The sequence below is a fragment of the Miniopterus schreibersii genome (genome assembly GCF_964146895.1).
Source record: "Miniopterus schreibersii genome assembly, chromosome: 13".
In the NCBI taxonomy this organism is placed as follows: domain Eukaryota; kingdom Metazoa; phylum Chordata; class Mammalia; order Chiroptera; family Miniopteridae; genus Miniopterus; species Miniopterus schreibersii.
Genome location: NC_138113.1, coordinates 325,874 through 344,550, shown reverse-complemented (window position 1 = coordinate 344,550; position 18,677 = coordinate 325,874). Strand labels below are relative to the sequence as shown.

General features: G+C 54.8%; 1 protein-coding gene across 5 annotated transcripts in view; it reads right to left on the bottom strand.

Annotated features, from left to right (window-relative positions):
• Positions 1-3,217: 3,217 nt before the first annotated feature.
• SNTG2 (syntrophin gamma 2) overlaps positions 3,218-18,677 on the bottom strand; it is a 47,420-nt gene continuing 31,960 nt past the window's right edge. For 4 of the 5 annotated variants that reach the window (XM_081156841.1, XM_081156842.1, XM_081156843.1 and 1 more), the window contains 5 exons: positions 16,032-16,103; positions 11,988-12,194; positions 6,544-6,636; positions 4,611-4,721; positions 3,218-3,482 (listed from right to left, as the gene is read on the bottom strand). In XM_081156841.1, coding sequence (XP_081012967.1) covers positions 3,351-3,482; positions 4,611-4,721; positions 6,544-6,636; positions 11,988-12,194; positions 16,032-16,103 — 615 coding nt within the window. In that variant the 3' untranslated portion in view covers positions 3,218-3,350. Of the gene's footprint in view, positions 3,483-4,610; positions 4,722-6,543; positions 6,637-9,779; positions 9,989-11,987; positions 12,195-16,031; positions 16,104-18,677 lie in introns of those variants that run through there. The other variant, XM_081156845.1, reaches the window with a different exon arrangement.

Genomic DNA, 18,677 nt, shown 5'->3' with positions numbered 1-18,677 from the left:
GACAGCCCGACCCACACGCGGCCTCGGCGCCTGTCGGCGGGCGACTGGATAAAGGTGTGGTGTGCGTGCGACGGAATATTACGCAGCCACGAAGAAGGGCGAAGCCTTACCGTCTGCAATGACACGGATGGACCTCGACAAATGCCGTGTGATTTCCTTTATACATCGAACCTGAAAATCAAAACGAAACGAAGGGAAAACAAAACAGACGCAGGCTCCTGGGTGCAGAGAACGGGCTGAGGCTGCCAAGGGGAGCAGGGGGTGAAAAAGAGGAAAATTAACAGGGCCGACGGGTAAAAAAATTTAAAAGACAACTATAAATTCTGGGCAAAATATAACAAACGACTGTGTGAAGTCGCTGAGAACAGCCCGAAGTCAGGAGGTAAAGACGACGTGGTTTCCAAACGAGGCTCTGCTCCCGCCGCCGGTCAGCACGTCGGCATCGATGGGCTGAAATGTCCTTTGTCTCGAGTGGAGAAGCTGCTACACTGTCAGATTTTGTTCGTGTACCTAAGACTGACTTTAGTTTTCTACACAAAATAATCCACTTGTCCAAGAAGTTTTATCTTTTCTAGATGTTTTTCCCCCAGATGAGACCTGTTCTCCTAGAACCATCTGCTCCATCGGTTGCCCTTGGACCATCCACCCAGGTCCAGCCGGGTGGTGTCGCCTGAGCTCCTGGGTAAACGGCTGAACACGGGACACGAGGAAACCGGAACAACCGACCTCACGTTCCCTTTCATGATGAGCTCCGGTGTGGAGAGGCGTCCTGGTCGCCACAAACACTGCAGACAGACGGTCACGTTACACCTGAGGACGAACTCGACCTGTTGTTCTATATTAGGCGACCAGCTTAGAAAATCATGGGACAAACGAGCTTTCATGGGAAAAGTTACTTTTCAGTGTTTTCAATAAAGTGAAGGACACGCAGGTTTTCTACTCGACCTTTTGCGAAGTCACGCTTGACGTCTCTTCGAATCAGTGAAGTCACGAGACGCTTTGTTGACACTTGTCAACAAGCGTGGACGATTCTGTTTGCACAGGTTTTGACTCGGCCGCTCCGTTGCCGCGTGACCTCACCGAACGCATGGCTGCCCCGAGTTCTCTCTCCAAGGCCCCCTGTGCTTGGTTTTTCCGCTGTTCACATCTGACCTTCTTCTTTCAGGTTGACTCAGGAGACTGGGGTCTGAGGACTTTATCTGATGCAGGTTTCCCAGCGGGAAAGTTGTAGTAAAGGCGCGACGAGGCGTTCACACCGAGTGAGGTCCTGGGGGCAGGCACGGCACGCGTGTGCTTCCGGGGAGAAAGCCTGGAAACCACCGGGCTTCAGACACAGCCCAGGAAACGCCCCCAAGGGGAGACGGGACCTCCACCCGCACCTTTACCACGATGTCCTCGGCCTCGCCTGCTGAGAGCCAACTCGGACGTGGGTCCAGCCCCAGTTGAGTTTCCAATGGTGCAGCCTGGACCACGCCCAGACCATGCCTCACGGAGGCTGCAGGGTCAGCAATGCTCCAGACAAGGCGACTTAACCATTTTCTGAATAAAATAGACGGGGCCACGGGCACTCACCCCAGGACCCTGAACTGCGGGCCCACCTCTGTCTTCTGGGCTTTTCCAGAGCTGTGCTAACTTCCGAATCTTCCTCTGGGTCAGGAGAGAGCTGCGGTAGAGAAGCTGACGTTGATTTCATCTGTCCCGAGGACAGAGGATCAGAAACCACGCCGTGGCCAGGCCTTGTCCTTCCCCGAATCTGTCTGGGTTCACTTTGAGTTCATGGAGAGCTCAGAAAATCCCTGCTCATGAAAGGAAGCCGTGGGGCATCCCCACCGAGCCATCGCCAGCCTCGCATCTTGGCGTCTGAGCCCTGGGAGAGAGGACTGCTGAGCGGCATGGACACCACGGACCACCTGGGAGCGACTCCCGAGAGCGCCCCTCGTGGGCCACACGGGCGACCGCAGAGGGAAGGTGCTTCCCACAGGCCACCCCGCGGGGCTCGGAAACCCCCCCAGTCCGCTGGGGAGGCGCCACACGGCACTGCAGGTGGGTTTCGTCCCTGCGCGAGCCCAGGTGGCACGACCTGCAGGAAACCGGCTTCCCTGGCGGAGCAGGGTGGGTGCTCCTTTTATTTTGCATTTGCTCCGAATTCCAGTTTCAAAGGAACAGTTTCTTACAGGACAAGTTTTCTCAGGAAAATACACATTATTTAATATTCTCAAGTCCTCCTGTGGTATAAACTTACTGTTGGGCACAAACAAAACGCACACCCTCTCCCCCAGCCGCACCGAGTGCCGTCTGCTCGGCCGTTTCCAAGAGTCCGTGTTCCAGGAAAGTGCTACAGGAGCCGCCTTCGGGGTGTTTTAGAAACATGCCCGATGCTCCCGTCACCGCCAGAAGCATTTCACTTTGCTCGGCTTTGACCTGACACCATCTTTCCATTATTATCCAGTAAAGGTACATTTTTTAAAACAATGTTTTCTTCGTCAAACAAAACCAAACCACAATTTTCTTCATTCCAGTGCAGATAGGCCTCTGTTTTTGAGCACGTTTAGGCTCTTTGGCATAACAGGGAAAAATGAGAATCCATTAAATTTGGAGATCAAACCATTCAAGCTCCTAATGCTACTAATATTAACATGTGAGTTAAAGCTTGAGTTATAATAATACAACCACATTTCTGCAAAGAAATGTTGCGGACACCCTGTGAACACCATTCTCTTGGAATATTATTGAAAGTTCACTTTAAACACTTCCATGGAAGCCCTTAAAATGTAAACGGGAATCTTATATGTAAAATACATGTGAGACATATAGACATTGTCTAAAAAGGAGGGTAAGTTTTTAAACATAAAAACCGTTGGTTGTAAATATCTGGTATATTATAAAAGGTGGCACTTGGAGCCACCATGGGACCCTCACCACGCGCGTCAGCGTCTCAGCCCAGCCGGGCTCAGCCTCCGGGGACTAGGAGGGCGACCAGCCCCGCCCAGGGGGCGCTTTCCCTCCGAGGGAGAGGAAAGTGGGGAGTGCTCGGTTCTCTCACACTCCGTGGAAGGGCACCCAGGTGTCACCGTGAGGGACCTGGCGCATGCGGTGCTCACGCCCCGCAGACTCGGGGGAACACGGGGACACGGTGCTCCACGGGGTCCCTGGGCCTCAACCACGGCCGCGCCTGCGCCGTGTGCGGACCCGTGGGCTCGAATAAGGACGACCGTGGCTGGAAACAGGGGAAGGACTTTATTGGTATCACAACTATAGGCTCCTTATAAAACCCCACGAAGGTGCAGTTTGTTCAGGAAAGATTCATTTCTTAAGAAAATAGTTGGATTCTCAGCCCCGGGCCGAGCGCTTCAGCTGCTGTGCAGGTGCTTCCCGGCCGCGCTCTGGCCGTCGATGAAGCCGGGGTCCAGGGAGGCCACCTTGGCCGCCAGGAAGGCGTGGACGCAGTGCAGCACCGCCGCGAGGTCCTGGAACTCCAGCTCCTGCAGGAACAGAGTGGAACGAGTGCAGGGTGAATGTCGGAAAACACGTGAGCCCACATTCGGCAAACTCTCCTCTGTCGGCTTCTAGAGTCTCTTGGTCACGAGGACACAGGGAGTGAGACGGGGCCACTCGACTAAGGTGGCTATGACGTGGCTGCACCGGTCTGGCTGCCTGGAGTCCTGACCGTCTAGTCTGAGCCCTCACTTCCTTGTGACCAACACAGGCTGGCGCTCGTGTCTCTCTCTGGCACGTGCGTCTCCGCGCAGCAGAGCTCACGGCATCCGCTGATAGAACACGTGTGCCTGTGCACGCGTGTGCCCATGTGTGCATGTGCCCATGTGTGCGTGTGCCCGTGTGTGCGTGTGTCTGTGTGTGCCCATGTGTGCATGTGTCTCTGTGTGCATGTGCCCATGTGTGCGTGTGTCTCTGTGTGTGTGACCATGTGTGCATGTGCCCATGTGTGTGTGTGCCCGTGTGTGCGTGTGTCCATGTGTGTGTGTGTGCCCATGTGTGCATGTGCCCGTGTGTGTGTGTGCCCGTGTGTGCGTGTGTCCATGTGTGTCTGTGTGTGCCCATGTGTGCATGTGTCTCTGTGTGCATGTGCCCATGTGTGCGTGTGTCTCTGTGTGTGTGACCATGTGTGCATGTGCCCATGTGTGTGTGTGCCCGTGTGTGCGTGTGTCCATGTGTGTCTGTGTGTGCCCATGTGTGCATGTGTCTCTGTGTGCATGTGCCCATGTGTGCGTGTGTCTCTGTGTGTGTGACCATGTGTGCATGTGCCCATGTGTGCGTGTGCCCGTGTGTGCGTGTGCCCATGTGTGCGTGTGCCCGTGTGTGCATGTGCCCGTGTGTGCGTGTCTCTGTGTGTGTGCCCATGTGTGCGTGTGCCCGTGTGTGCGTGTGTCCATGTGTGCATGTGTCTGTGTGTGTGTGTGCCCATGTGTGCATGTGTCTGTGTGTGTGTGTGACCGTGTGTGTGTGTGCCCATGTGTGCGTGTGCCCATGTGTGCGTGTGTCCGTGTGTGCCTGAGTGTGCACGTGAGTTCTCAGCGCATGTGCAGGTGTGTGTGGCGGTGGAAGCTCTCACCCCGTTGGTGGTTTACGGGCAGAGTGAACCCCGTCTCTACCTTCGTCTCGATCTGTCTGGTGTCGAGATCCTGAAACAGCAGCTTGAGGCGGCCTTTCCCGTCGTCTGAGGATCCCTTCAGCTGAGAGAACCTGAATCTCCAGAGAGCGCCCTGCACAGGAAGGGAATTCGTTAGTGACTTAGGAGCAAGAGCTCACGTGTGCCACGCCATCGACTCATACGCTGAATAATCTACTTAGACAAACAGACGTTTGCTTCCCGACCCTGAGCGGGTGACAGCTCACCTGACCTCCGCCTTCTCACCCTCCGTCCACGGAGCTGACCGCACGCCACCCGCTTCCCTCCTGACCTCCCGCGAGGCCCGAGGTGGCTGGTCCCCGAGCGCTGCGGCCACAGCCCCCCTGCCGCCCCCCGGTCCCGCCCGCCCTCCCTGGGCTCCTCCTGGGTTTTTCTGCTCACAGTCCAAGAGCATGGTAAGGTCACTGCTCCTTTTCTGCTCGTAAAACTTAAAAAAAATCCATGACCGTGTCGCGTTCTTTACACAATATCTGAGAAAAAGGGAGAACTTTAATCCTGGCTGACACGCTGTCCGCGGCTCTGCGCAGATTGTCCGTTTGTCCTGCACCGGGCTGAAGGCTGTTGATAGGGCCGCCGCTCAGCAGTCGTGCGAGAGCCTCTCCGTGTCTGCCGAGGCCCTTCGGAGGTGAATGTGCTCCACAGAGTCTTACGCTTCCGTAGAGAGGCTGCCGCGAGTAACAAGTCAGCCCCGTCTTTATGAAAGACGACCCTTCACCGTCAACACGCCGCGATCGTCGGTCCTCACAACGAGCAGCTGCTTTTCCTGAGCAGGCCGGAGGCCGAGCTCTGATTCGACGCATTGATTCTGAAATAGGAACGAATTTTCCTCCAAGTGTCGGGAAGGGCAAAGGGCAGGACCCCTGGCGGGTGACGCCTGGCCGCAAGGCCCTCAGGGTTCTCGGCCACATCCCTCTGTTTTCAACCCTGCAGTTGAACAGTTTGCATTTCAGGGCAAAGTGTCAAAGTTCACGTTCCTTCTGGGCTCTGAGCCTGGGAAGTCTGCTGGGTGTCGGGGGACAGTCTCTCCGGCTTCTCTTTCCCACCCAGGAAGCTGAGTCAGCCCCTCAGGCGGGACGGGCGTGATTCCCGTTTCGAGGCCCTTGCAGGTGAGAACTGCTGGTCTGTGCAGGAGAGAACCTTCCGGAACCACACTTCAGTCCTGGCCTCCGATGGCAGCAGGTTCCAGAAGGACCACGGGCCCGAGAAATTCACCCGAGAGGCCGGCAGCAGCCAGTAAGGACGGAAAGAGTTCGCTCTGGCTCCAGGCCCCGAACACCTGACTCCACGCGTCTGCCTAAAGTCTCTCCCAATTCCTGGGACGAGCGCAGAGCAGACGGTCAGCCTGGGAAAGCCTCGCACTCCCTGACCGCCCGAGGCTCAGATCCACACGCAGCCCACGTGGGAGAAAGGAAATCGCCAGGTAGGAAGAGGAGTGTGTGAGGTGAGAACACAGGCGCCTTAAACTCCCCCTTCTGTCCCGGCTCCCAGAGCCGCCCCTCCCTGGCCGAGTGACGCCCTTCAGGGCAGAGCCAGCCAGTGCGGAGGGGCCCCGGCCCGGGTGCCCGCGGACAACCTGCTCTGTCCCAGGTGGGTCTTCCGAAGGCGCGTCCAGATCATCAGCCTATGTGCCATCCATCGCCCATGGAGGGGCCCCGCGAAGGCAGAGTGACCCATGGCTCCCCGCCCCCCGCAGGTGCCCACACCGGCCGCTCTGGGGCTTGTGGGATCCGCGGGACCTGAGCCACGTGTCAGAAAGAAGATAGTCTGTGAAGGTGCAGCTTACGCACGACGCCGCTCCCTCAGAGCGGGTGACAGCCAGACCCTCCGAGCGCGGCTCCTGAACACTCACAACACGGGGCACCTGTGGGCCCCGCCCGCCACCGCCGGCGTCTTACCTGGGTCCTGCTGTCGAAGCAGGCGAATCCCACGGCGAAGTCCACCGTGAAGCACAGCGCCTCCCCCTGCCAGCTGCACGGGTACGTCTTGGACTAGAAAGAAAGTACCAGCTTTGAGAAAACATCTTGTTTAACGTCAATCAGGGGCTGCACCCCCCCCCCCCGCCAGACTCAGAAACTACTTTTAAAGTTTAACATGCAGCCCTGCCGGGCGTGGCTCAGCGGTTGAGCGTTGACCTAGGATCCAGGCGATCAGGGTTTAATTCCCAGTCAGGGCACATGCCCAGGTTGTGGGCTCGATCAATGACTCTCTCGTCATTGATGTTTCTATCTCTCTCCCTCTCCTTTCCTCTCTCTGAAATCAATAAAAATATATTTTAAAAAAAATTAAAAAAAATAAAGTTTAACATGCAAACCACACGGAGTGAAAGAAGGGGATCCACGGTGACATGAAACCTGGGAAACACTTCTCAGAGCAGCCCCCCTTTGTCTACAGGCAAATACGTCCGACTTCATAACAAACAGTCCAGCAAACCTCTGTTCCGCAGAGCGTCGTGAAGCCCACCAGGGTGCTCACTGCTCAGATGGACCCACTGTGCACACATCCGTTTTTCTTTTCTCTCGTACAAGCTGCCTCCGGACGGACGGCCGGGGCTAAGTGCCTGCTCCGGGGGGACCTGGACGTGGCTTCTCGGGAAAACACTGGAGAGCGGTGTGATGCGCACCAGCTCACAGCAACGCCACCCCAGCACCAGGGCCCCCACGGGTGACAGGCAGCAGCGATGGGGCTGCTGGGCCGGGCGGCCCCACAAAGCTCCCGATGAACCTGCGGAGGACAGTCCCCACTCAGAGGGACGCGGCCACAGTCTGCGAGGAGAACCCAGGGGGCCTCTGGGCACGTCTGCTCCGGATCTGGGTGCCAGACGGGGGAGCTTTCGGCCCTGACCCTGTGGTACAACCCTGGCTCCCTCCTGCAGGTCCCGGCGGCTGAACTCACACTTTCTCAGTGTGTTTTCTCTGCTTTTCAGGTCACGTCACTTCTGCGGGTCCACATTCAGCTCACGGTCATCCCTCTGTCCCTCCGTCCACTGCTGAGCTCACCTGCCGAGCTCTCGTTTCAGTCGCTGGACTTCTCATTTCTAAAGTTTCCGTTCGGGTTTTCTTTGCATTTTCTTGCTGTGACTTCAGGTTTCTTGGCTGCGGCCCTTTTTGTGATTTGTTTCAAAGTTTTGCTTCTTGAAGCCTTTTTATCATGGCTGCTTAGACACGTCAGGTGACTCTAATTCTCCATCCCCTCCACGCCGGCATCCACGCCGCCTTCCTGCCGGGCCCACCGTCACCTTCACTCAGACCGACCATTCCCTCGGCACAGCTTCTGCCAGAGTCGGGACAGTCAGAGGCGCGGAATGAGGAAACTTTAAAGTGCGAGCAATTAGTGAAAGCTAATTTGGCTGAGCTACCACGACGGGAGTGCTAATTGAAGGACTGGATCAAACCCTGAAATAAATTCAGGAGCAGAAATAGAAACGTTGCCAGCAATGTTCCCAGTTCTGCTTCACTAAATTAAGCTGTAATGGTTTTAGAGAAATTAAACGCCAGCTGCACCCCAGCCCGAGCTCCGGTCTCCTTCCGGGAAATGTTCAGAGGAGCTCCTCTGTAGCAAGAAAAACAGGGTAGCATCCCTCACGATTACGCGTGTCGGCGATTCGCTCGGGAGACTTTCAGATATAGAGCCTGGAGGCAGCTCAGTGTGGAGTTTAAAGCAGAACCTCCTCCGAGAGCCGGGCACCAGCCCAGCCACGTGCTCGTGTCAGCTTCTCTCCTGTGTGCAAACGGCGACGGAAGACACACCAGCTACTTAACTATCAAATCTCCAAACAGCGAAGGCCCCCCGGATCACCAGACGCTGCTCAGCAGTTACCTGCTCTGCACGCACAGAACACAGCACGCCCCTGGCCCTGCCGCCTGCTCGCACCCTGTCCTTCGGGGAAGCACGTCCATCGGGTGTGGGCAGGAGACAGTGACAGACACGGACGAGAGCCACCCAGGCTGTCGAGAGGGTGCTGGGTCCGCTGGCACAGGCGCGTGAGCCCAGCCATCACGGTGGACGTGTTGGGGACAGTCTGCTGTGTCCTTAGCTTCTCGGGCCGGGGCGGGAGGGCTGGACTTGAATTACAGCACGGCCCACGGCCGCCTTGATGGGCTGCAGGAGCACAGGACTGGTCTTGGCCACTGACGAGTCAGGTAATGACCTGGGAGTGGACAAGAGACACAAGGGAGCCCAGGACAGTGGCTCCCATGTGGCCCCCGCCAGGAGTGGAAGCAGTCACCCAGATCCAAGCGCCTCGGTGGGTCAGGCAGAGGAGGGACCAGGGTGCCCGAGAGCTGACCCCAGCCTGGTCTCGGAATGTGCTGGAAGGTCCTGGATTCAGGGCCGCAGAGGGGGAGGGGCGCCCCATCTGCCCCTGTGGGGAAGGGGCTGGGCAAGCGTCTTCAAGGCCCCGGGATCAGCCCCTCTGTGTGCAGCCTCTCGGGCCCAGCTCCTTTCAGCTTAGCCACCAGCCTCCCGGGCCACGTCCATCTTCAGGTTGTGCCTCTTGGTTATATTTTAAATTTAACTTGGAAATCAGATGTGCACATTCTTTGTATAAAGGGTGTCTGTGGGAGCAAAGGGAGCTTGATTTACTGTAATAAACAAATGTATTGATAACAGCTGGAGATGCTGGTGTCCAGTGTCCCGTTCAATGCTGTTGCAGCATAGGCCACGGGAAAAGCCACGTAGGCGTGAGAACCACGGACACACGGACAAGAGGGGCTCTGTGCGTGACGTGCAGCAACAGGGTCAGGAGGAGCTCTGCCTGCGAAGACGTTGAGGGCGGAGGGGCCGCTTCTCCCAGTCGGTGGAACTTGGGAGGATTATGATTAAACAGCACTCAACCCGGACGCCACCGAGCCCAGCGTGGAGCCCGTGTTCTTGCACCGGGTGCATCTGTGACTTCAAGGGCAGGCTCAGCATCTTCTTAGATCCGCAGTTTCCAAATGAGCGAGGGGAGCTGACGAACAGTAGGTGAGAGACATCCCACAGGCAGGCGCTGAGTTCTCCGGAGAGGGCTGGGGGCAGGGACATCGCCACAGTGGCAGTGCCTGAGAATGTGTCTGTTACACTCGCACTCACCTCAGGGCGCCTTCCAGGACCCCTCACGGCCCATGTTTATGTCACTGCAAAGGAGGGTTACACGCTACTCTCTGGTGCTTTTACAAAGGGCAATGGGAAGGGCGACACGTAGTCATTTCAAACCCCATCAGTAACCAGGGTGGATACAAAACGTATCTTCTTGTGTTAACGTTTATTGTATTTTTGATAATCCAGAAACAGGCAGCCCCCAACCGGCCACAGGCAAGAAGTTCACGTCAGTCAGATCCCTGGAGTTTGGAAAACGTTCCCCTACAGAAATAACGTCAGGAACGGCTGAGCCACACAGGCCTGGGGTAGAATGTCGACGATCCCACGGTTGGTGCAGCACAGCTAACGGGCAGGACCGCAGGGGACCACACGCATGCCTGGTAACACCCGTCTCTCTCCCCGAGGCGAAACTCTGTTGCTGGACTTTACAGAGTCCACTACTCTCAGGGCTCTGGGCCTGGGACCAGATCACCATTTCCAGCACTCTTTTCTGAGGGGTGTGCGTGTGTGCATGCTGTTCCGTGTGTTTGTGTGTGTTTGTGTGTGCATGCTGTTCTGCGTGTGTGTGTTTGTGTGTGTGTGCTATTCTGCGTGTGTTTCTGTGTGCATGCTGTTCTGCATGTGTGTGTTTGTGTGTGCATGCTGTTCTGCATGTTTGTGTGTGTGCATGCTGTTCTGTGTGTTTGTATGTGTTTGTGTGTGCATGCTGTTCTGTGTGTTTGTGTGTGTGCATGCTGTTCTGCGTGTTTGTATGTGAGCACATTTGTGTGTGTGTGTGCATGCTGTTCTGCGTGTGTGTTTCTGTGTGCATGCTGTTCTGCGCGTGTTTGTGTGTGCATGCTGTTCTGCGTGTGTGTGTGTGCATGAGTGTGGGTAGAGGACAGATAAAGCGCTAACCTTTAGCCTGCATCGCAAATTCACCTCCGTGAACAATGAAAACCTGAATATGCAGTCAGTTAATGGAGCAGCGTTTAGAATATTTAACCCTGGAAGGCACTTGGACATATTTTGCTCTTCTCGTCAGGTTTACATTCCTGATTAGGGCCCGGCCGCAATCAATATTTTAACACAGTTATTTTCCTGGAGGTCCGAGTCTTCCAGAAACCACTCATATTTCTCTCCCCCAGAGCTGTCTCGATGCCCAGAGGGACCGGGGTTCCTGCTCATGGACACCAAGCCCAGCCACACACCACTTTTATGGGTACGCACAGCTATGCTTGGGCAGATGGGAGCTGGCTGCAGGCGGACAAACCTGAACACCTGCGGCACTGTCTTACCTTGTAGAAAATGCAATAAAGAGATGGGCCCTCAATCGGGGCCACGAACTGGGACTGTGCGTCCTCACGTAGCTCAGGAGACTCAGCAAGTGCGATTAAGTTAAGGACCCTGAGCTGGGCAGGTGACCCAAGACCGTCCTATCCAACCCCGTGAGTCCTTAAGCTGAGCACTTTCCCACTTGGTCAGACATGGATGAGCAGATTTCAGGGAACAGTGAACACTTAAGGGGACACGTCCAGTTCTGAAACACCACGCGCATGGGGACACTGTATACATTTTCACAACCCAGATGAGAAGTAAGTGATCACACGGAATCTTTCACATTCAAACCAGGGTCAGTTAAGTGGAGCAGCTGCCTTTAGTTAGTGAGTTCCCACCATCAGGGCTCCGGACGTCAGGCGACAAACGAGCAGCCCTGTGCAGGGAACCCCTCTGGGCACAGGGCTCCACCTGTGTCCTGTCACTTGTGTGTCCCCGGGAGGAGACCGCTGGCTGTGACATCGAGGATTGTAACACACTCTGCCTGGTCCAGGAGTGACGCACTCACAGTCATGAGAAGGGAGAAGGGACCCAGACACACGAGCTGTTTCATGTTAGGGACCCAGACACACGAGCTGTTTCATGTTCTCCTCTGGGTGACAGGAAGGGACATTAAACACCCCAACAGCCAGGTGACCTCACACACATTGCTGCCCCTTGCCTGTCCGTGTAGACAATTGGGTGCAGCCATAGGTCAGTCGCAACACGGACAGCATGCCCCCCATTAATGTGACCCCAGATATAACTGAGCTGCCCAAACCCACCCCACTTTCCTGAGTAACCCGTTACCTGCTCAGCAGGCTGAGTGAAACATCGTTTTGACATGACTCAGACGAGAAATGCTCAACTTTAAAGATTTTTTCTGAAATGAATCATTATACAAACTAACTGAGGTGTGTCAGGCACCTGTAACTTTCCTCTGAGAACCGGGGGCATCACTTACCCCTGTCCTCTGAACCTCCAAGAAGGTGGCTCTCTGGAAGGCCTTCTCCCACGTGGCCAGCTCGCTGCCCAGCTCCACGGTGAAGGCGTGGCTCCTGCTGTGGCCGACCATGACGCTGAAGCTGTGCGGCCTTGGGTCCTCAACATCAGGGTCCTGGAGGCCCAGGCACAGGTGCGTCTGCAGCCAGCAGTCACCTGTGGGCCAGAACTGAGACAGCACAGGCTGAAATGTGGGACCGGAAGGTGCCCCCCAGACCGAGGCTCCTGGGGAAGGCATCTGCTCAGCCTGGTGGCTGGGCCTGGTCACACCCTGGGAGGTGAAGTCAGGAGCAGAGTGTCCCTCAGCTGGCGGGGAAATGGGCCCATAAATAATTATCTGTACATAAGTTATGTCCAACTCCTAGTTATCTCTAAGCACCTTTTACTGAAAACGCTGGTAACCACACCTCTTATTCTATACCTAACTTAAAGATAAAACTCCCGAGACTCCCGGGCTCACACGTCACATGAAAGCAGCAGGCGCAGAGAGCACCTCACCTCTGCCCCAGACCCGCGGACACCAGGCTCCTCCTCACGCCTCCGACTGTCATTCGATGGAGGATGTCACACTCAGAATGTCCCTCTCTCCCTCTCCCTCTGTCCTTTTGTCTCTCCCTCTGTCCTTCTGTCTCTCCCTCTGTCCTGTCTCTTCCTCTGTCCCTCTGTCCCTCTAGGTTCCTGTCAGTCTTCAGAGCTTGGTTCTCCCACTCGCTCCACAGACACGCTGTCGAGCCCACATTGGGCGCTGGGCACAGCCTGGGGAGCTGTCCCTGTGAATCCAAGGTCCTGATGACCCTGATGACATCCATCTCTGAGTCCTGGCTCTAGAAACCCTCCCCCCTCCCTCTCTCCCCCAGAGACCCAGCCTCTCCCCACAATAATCAGCACCCCCGAGGCAGCAGAAGACCTGACAGATGGTCACCGGCTCTGGGCCTCTGCAGGCTGAAGGCAACACCTTGACCCAAGTCCTGTGTCAGCTCCTGAGCCCTAAGGTGCAACTGGCTGCTTTTCCACAAAACCAGACTGAGGGACGCTGGGGCTGATCTCAGAGCGTCCTCAGGACCTGAAAAAACGATTCATCGACCTCACTTCACCTCCAAGCAGCCCGCTCCAGGCCCTGACATGTCTTGTGACTTTTCTCTATGGAATCAGCAGCCTACACGCCGTCGGGAGCTGGTGCGTGCTCGCGGGGTGTGCACGTGTGAACTTCCCCGGGCTCCTTTCCCCTGAGCTTTACTGTTGGCCCTTTCTCTGTCCCTTTCAGAGGTAAGGCTTTCTATTTTTACTTATTTTTAATTCTCACCTGAGGATGTTTTTATTGGTTTCAGAGAGAGAGCGGAAGGCGGGGGGGGACACACTCTGATGGGCTGCCTTCTGTCTGCACCCGGACTGGGGCTCACTGCTACCTTTCAGTGCCCGGGAAGACACCCCAACCAACCGAGCCACCGGACGGGGCCAACGTAAATCTTTTAAGACTCTGCCGCTTCTAACACTCCGGGCTGTCTGTCAAGGGCCAGGCCACCCCCCGGAAGGTAAACATTAAGGAACAAGCCCAGCTTCCACTCTCTGTGCTGGGCGGGGGCCTAGTTCCCGGGGCCGCTCCAAGTTGCAAACTGTCTCCTACCCAAAGATTCAAGAAAGTTTACATTTTACCTCCGGGTAGGTAGGTAAGTAGGTAGCACACGTAGGTGGCCAATCCCCACCCTCACCCTCGGGGACCCCGGCCCGTTTCAGTGGAGTTGGGGCCACTGCCTCCCCTGTGGCAGGAGCCTGGAGTGATCCTGCCAGTTCGCCTCTGACGGGCCACTTCTGCTCTGACAGGACGTTAGGAGAATCCCTTAGGACTCTTTCCCTCCTTGTTCTAATAATTCTTTAGAGGTGGCTGCGGAACATGCTATAAAACTCTGTGTCCACTCCAGAGAGATTCCCGGGATGCAGCATCTCTGACAAGTGGGACAGCACCGGGTTGAGATGAGCTTGAAGCCAGGCGACCTGGTCCCGCCGGCCTCCAAGGAGGGGATCTCAGCTGCGAAACGGAGCCACGGGGACCAGCTCCTCGGGTGGGAGGGTCCGACTCAGCGAGGGAACCGAGAGCACAGCACAGCTCCGGGAGGCCCTCGGCCCAGACAGGTGTGACCACCAAGGCCTCTGCCACGCAGGTGAGTAGGTGGCATCTCATTAAACACCTTTAACTGAATATCCTGTGCTGAGAGGAATCTCCCCCGGCTTCCGTGCAGAGTCCTGGCCGTGGACGTGCACCCCGCGGGGAGGCCATTTGTCATTAAGTCTCGGGCGCACTCAGCTGGTTGGCGCCATCTCTCATCTGCTCCGTGCTGAGCGTGAGACACAGAGCACGTAATTTTAGGACTTGGAGAAAAGCAATTTTCAGAGGACAAAGGGTCACAGAAAAACGAAACCACGACCACAGATTTGGTTTCTGGACTAAATATTAACAACGGTACTTTGAAATGGTGATTATGAAAACAAGTCATTAAAAACTCTACACTAAAGCGCCAGTTCTCAGGGCAGTTATGGATTTAAGTTCTTGAAACACGAATTAAATGCTTGTATATGATTTAAATTCATATGTGCAAAATTACCAACATCAATAATTAAATGTAGGTATCGGAGGGAGACATCATTGCCTGAGTGCCTGCCCCAGTTTAAGGCTTTCAAGCAGGGCACGCGACTCGCCGAATTCAGCCTGCTTCTGGAAGCGGCGGAGGCGAAAGCGCACCACCTGCCCTGCACCGGGCAGGCCACCTTCCTCCTGGCCGGCTGGGGCCCGAACCCCTCGGGGGCATGCTTTTTACAGCAGCGGTCGGCCAGCAGTATCAGCTCCAGCTGCTTCCGACCACAGGGTGTCGGCCGTCAGCGTGTCTCCCGGTCTCCAGAGACCAACCCTCACTATGAGCCGGGGCTCCAGTCACAGCGGGGACTGGGTGGGCCCAAAGAAATCCCACGGTCAGTCTGCGACCCCGGGCGGGAACCGAACTCCTCCAGGGTGAGAGTGAGTGTGTGTGTGTGTGTGTGTGTGTGTGAATATTTGACAAATAAAAATCTATCATGTGCCTAAACTCACTTAGTGACAACGAGTTTTCATTTCTTTCCCACATTTTTTCATTTCAGGTTGAACATTCTGACTCCTTTGTATATCTCAGTGTTACGAGTTGTCTACAAACCTGAGGTTGCTAAGGACCTTTATCACTGAGATAACTGCGTCCCAGGTCTGTGTGACTTGGTGGCATCAGCATTAAATATCCTGCCATCTTCACACCTAAATGTCAGCCCAGCCCGGCCGCCAGCAGAGCTGCAGCCAGGCCCTGGGGAGCCCGAGTCCCTGTGGGAACAAGGGGCTCGTCACAGGTGAGCTCCCTCCAGGAGAAAGGGACCCGGGTTTTGTGGTAATGGATTCACCCCCTAGGAAATGTCCCACTACCCTGGGTCGTTCTGGAAGCGGGATCTGAAGGCTGTGATGACACCGCTCCTCCGACGGGAGCAGGTGTGAGGCGTTATCCTGGTCGGCTCAGGCCAGGCTGAGACAAGAAAAGCTTTAGACACACGTTTGCACCTGGTTTGTTAACTTACAACAAACTGAAGTTCCTGAAACATTTAATTGTAGTAAAAAGTGACTAAAACACACTCTATTACATGCACTCAGGTGTGCGCACACGTACACACACACAGTACACACATGCACACGCTTGCACGCACACAGACACACATACTAACATGCTCACACACATGCACACACACAATATGTATGTACATGCTCACACAAGCATGCACACGCACACTTACGCACACTCACGCACACGCTCACCCCGTCTGTCCTCTGTCCCTCTGCCGTGATGAACAGCAGATGACAATTTGGGGACGTGCTAGTGAGACGAGCCTGGGTCCTTGTGTTATTTCACTGCTTCAATGCGGTGAACAGATACTCCTCCCTCTTCAAACCCAACGGGCACCTAACTGGCATGAGAGCAGCCAACGCACAGACACTCACCTCGTGGACTTTAAACAGCACCTCACAGAGGTTATAGGTTTTTTCTGCTCGGACCCAGTCCAGTGTGCTCACCTGCAAGAAAATAAAACGTGTGCGTAAGCTTTACATTCTCACAAAAAACAAAACAAAAACCACTAGGAAGGTGACCCTGTGAGGTGGCGGCCGAGGTAACTGACTTGGTGGAGGCCCCTGCTCCACAAGGGGCACAGTGAACCCTCACACAGTACACTTTTAAAAAGTTACGGTTTTATTAGTAAATTATACCTTAGTGAATGTGGGAAAGGTTTAAATGTAGCCATGGAAAGAAACGTGTGACTTGTAGTTGGAGAATTTAAACCCAGGTCCCAGCAGGACGGTCGGAACAAACTTCGGGGCGGCTGTGGGTGCTGGCGAGTGTGCGCGTGGGCGAGGCCGTGGGTGCTGGCGAGTGTGCGCGTGGGCGAGGCCGTGGGTGCTGGCGAGTGTGCATGTGGGCGAGGCCGTGGGTGCTGGCGAGTGTGCGCGTGGGCGAGGCCGTGGGTGCTGGCGAGTGTGCGTGTGGGCGAGGCCATGGGTGCTGGTGAGTGTGCACGTGGGCGAGGTCGTGGGTGTGAGGCATTTAGTTACAGAACTTGCTGTGCACAAACTTACCTGTTACACACAATGGGTACAGTTTTGGGAATTCATTTGGGGCTTTCAGATTAAGAATCAACTTTTAGGTTAAATTTTAAGATAATGTATATATTATATATAAAATGTGTGGTGTATGTGTGTGTGTGTATATATATATAGAGAGAGAGAGAGAGAAAATAAATGAAAATTTCCAAGTTGGAGCGTCGATACTGGAAGCTAGTTCTCTCTGACGAGGCTCCCGCCCCAACTGGGTGGTTCGGATTTAGTAAGTAGGGAGCGGGGCTCAGGGGTCTCGATTCTTATTTTTAGGTAAATTCATTTTTCCCGTATTAAAAAGCACTCTGAGTGTGAGACCCTGTGGGCAGCAGCCGCAGTGCCGCCTGGTCAGAGGCGGCGTCTCAGGTGGGTTAGTGAATGTTCCCAGGTGCGCACTGTTCTCGGCGGTGTTTTAGGAAAACCGTTCAAGGGTAAAATCCTGCCCCTTTTAAAAGGAGGAAAGACGGATGGGGGGAGAGGACGACGGCTTGTGGATTAAGAAAACTATACTTACAGAGCAGATGCAGGTTTAATCACGATTTGTGTTACACAAACTTCCTTATTTTGCAAACTGGATGCTCCATGACAGAACTGGCTTAAATCAAAGGGTCTCTCACAGGAAGCAAACCTGACTTGTTTTACAGTTTCCCAGGGTGAAAACTTCTTTTTCCCCAATAATGACAGTTGATAGCTTTCTGCGTTATCTGACCACAGCTGACTTAAGCGCAGCAGAGGCTCTGACTATCGGCTGCAACACCTGGCGCCCAGCGCGACTGTGGAGCAGTCAGCACGCAGCCGGGCGGCACTGGATACATAGTTGCCTAATATTTCTTCAGTCTACAAATCTTCACTTAAACTATTTCCAGGTAAAATTTTTAAAATGATATCTTGCCTCACTGACATTCTTAAAATTGCTTTTCATAGTTCTTGCATATTTATAGGCAACTCCTGTATAATCTAGGTTAATGCTGTAAAATCGATTTTATACTGTTATTTAACACCTTTTAATAGTGTTTGCAAACGGGAGTATCTGAAACATCATTTCTCAGATTCCAATTTGCAAATAAGAAATAAATATTCTGGCTGCTAGAGGCGGCTCCCGGGTTAGTCCCCGTGTTCGCGGCACCTTCTGTGCTCCGGGGTAAAACCGCCCCCGGGCTCGGCTTCCTTGTCAGGAGAAAGCAGGGGCCACCCCCTCCTCCCTTTCTTTCTTCCACCCCCCCGATCCCTTATTTTCCCCCCTTTCCCTCACCTGATGGGGCTCAGGAACCATCCTTGGAAACAGGACTTTATCTTTTAGTTTTCCCTAAATTACTTGCCACAAAATCTTTGGGTCTTTTAAAGGCTCATTTAAATATTTTGACAACAAGTGCTGGGAAATGGCTCCGTGAATGTGGTTCAGGGTTTAGGAGCCACAGTCACTGCCCCTGGAGCAAGTGTGCCCGGGTGGTGACGGGGGACGTGCGGGCCAGCTAACGTGGGGCGGGTGGGTGGGTGCGGAACACGCGGCGCGTGCTCACGGTGGGAGGTTATTCGGCCTTTAGAGGAGGGAACCCTTTCATTTACTTTTCACGCAGGAAGTTCCGTCAACACGGTAGGTAACTTGTATCCAATTTTTTAGGTACCTGAAGATACCGGGTGGTGCTTGCCCTGCGTTCAGGCTCCAGGAGGCGAAATCCCCTCGACTGGTAACCCTGTGGGCAGGGCCCGGCCTGAGGAAACGGCCTTGGCAGGAACCGGAAGGTAAGACTGAGAGCCGCGGGTTCCCCAGCAAATTTATACGACAGACCCAAACTAGGCTGTTTGTTTTAATGAAAGTCAGACGGTCTGAGGGAAAGAATAGCTTTTAAATTTCAGTATTTGGCCATAAACTAGAAACACCCGAGCGAAGGGGTTTGTCCATTGTCTGTGTTTTGGATTCTGTGGCCACAGGCCTTCGGCATCCCCTCCTCCCCATCAGCGGGAGCAGGGAATGCTGGGCTATCGCAATGGCTGTGC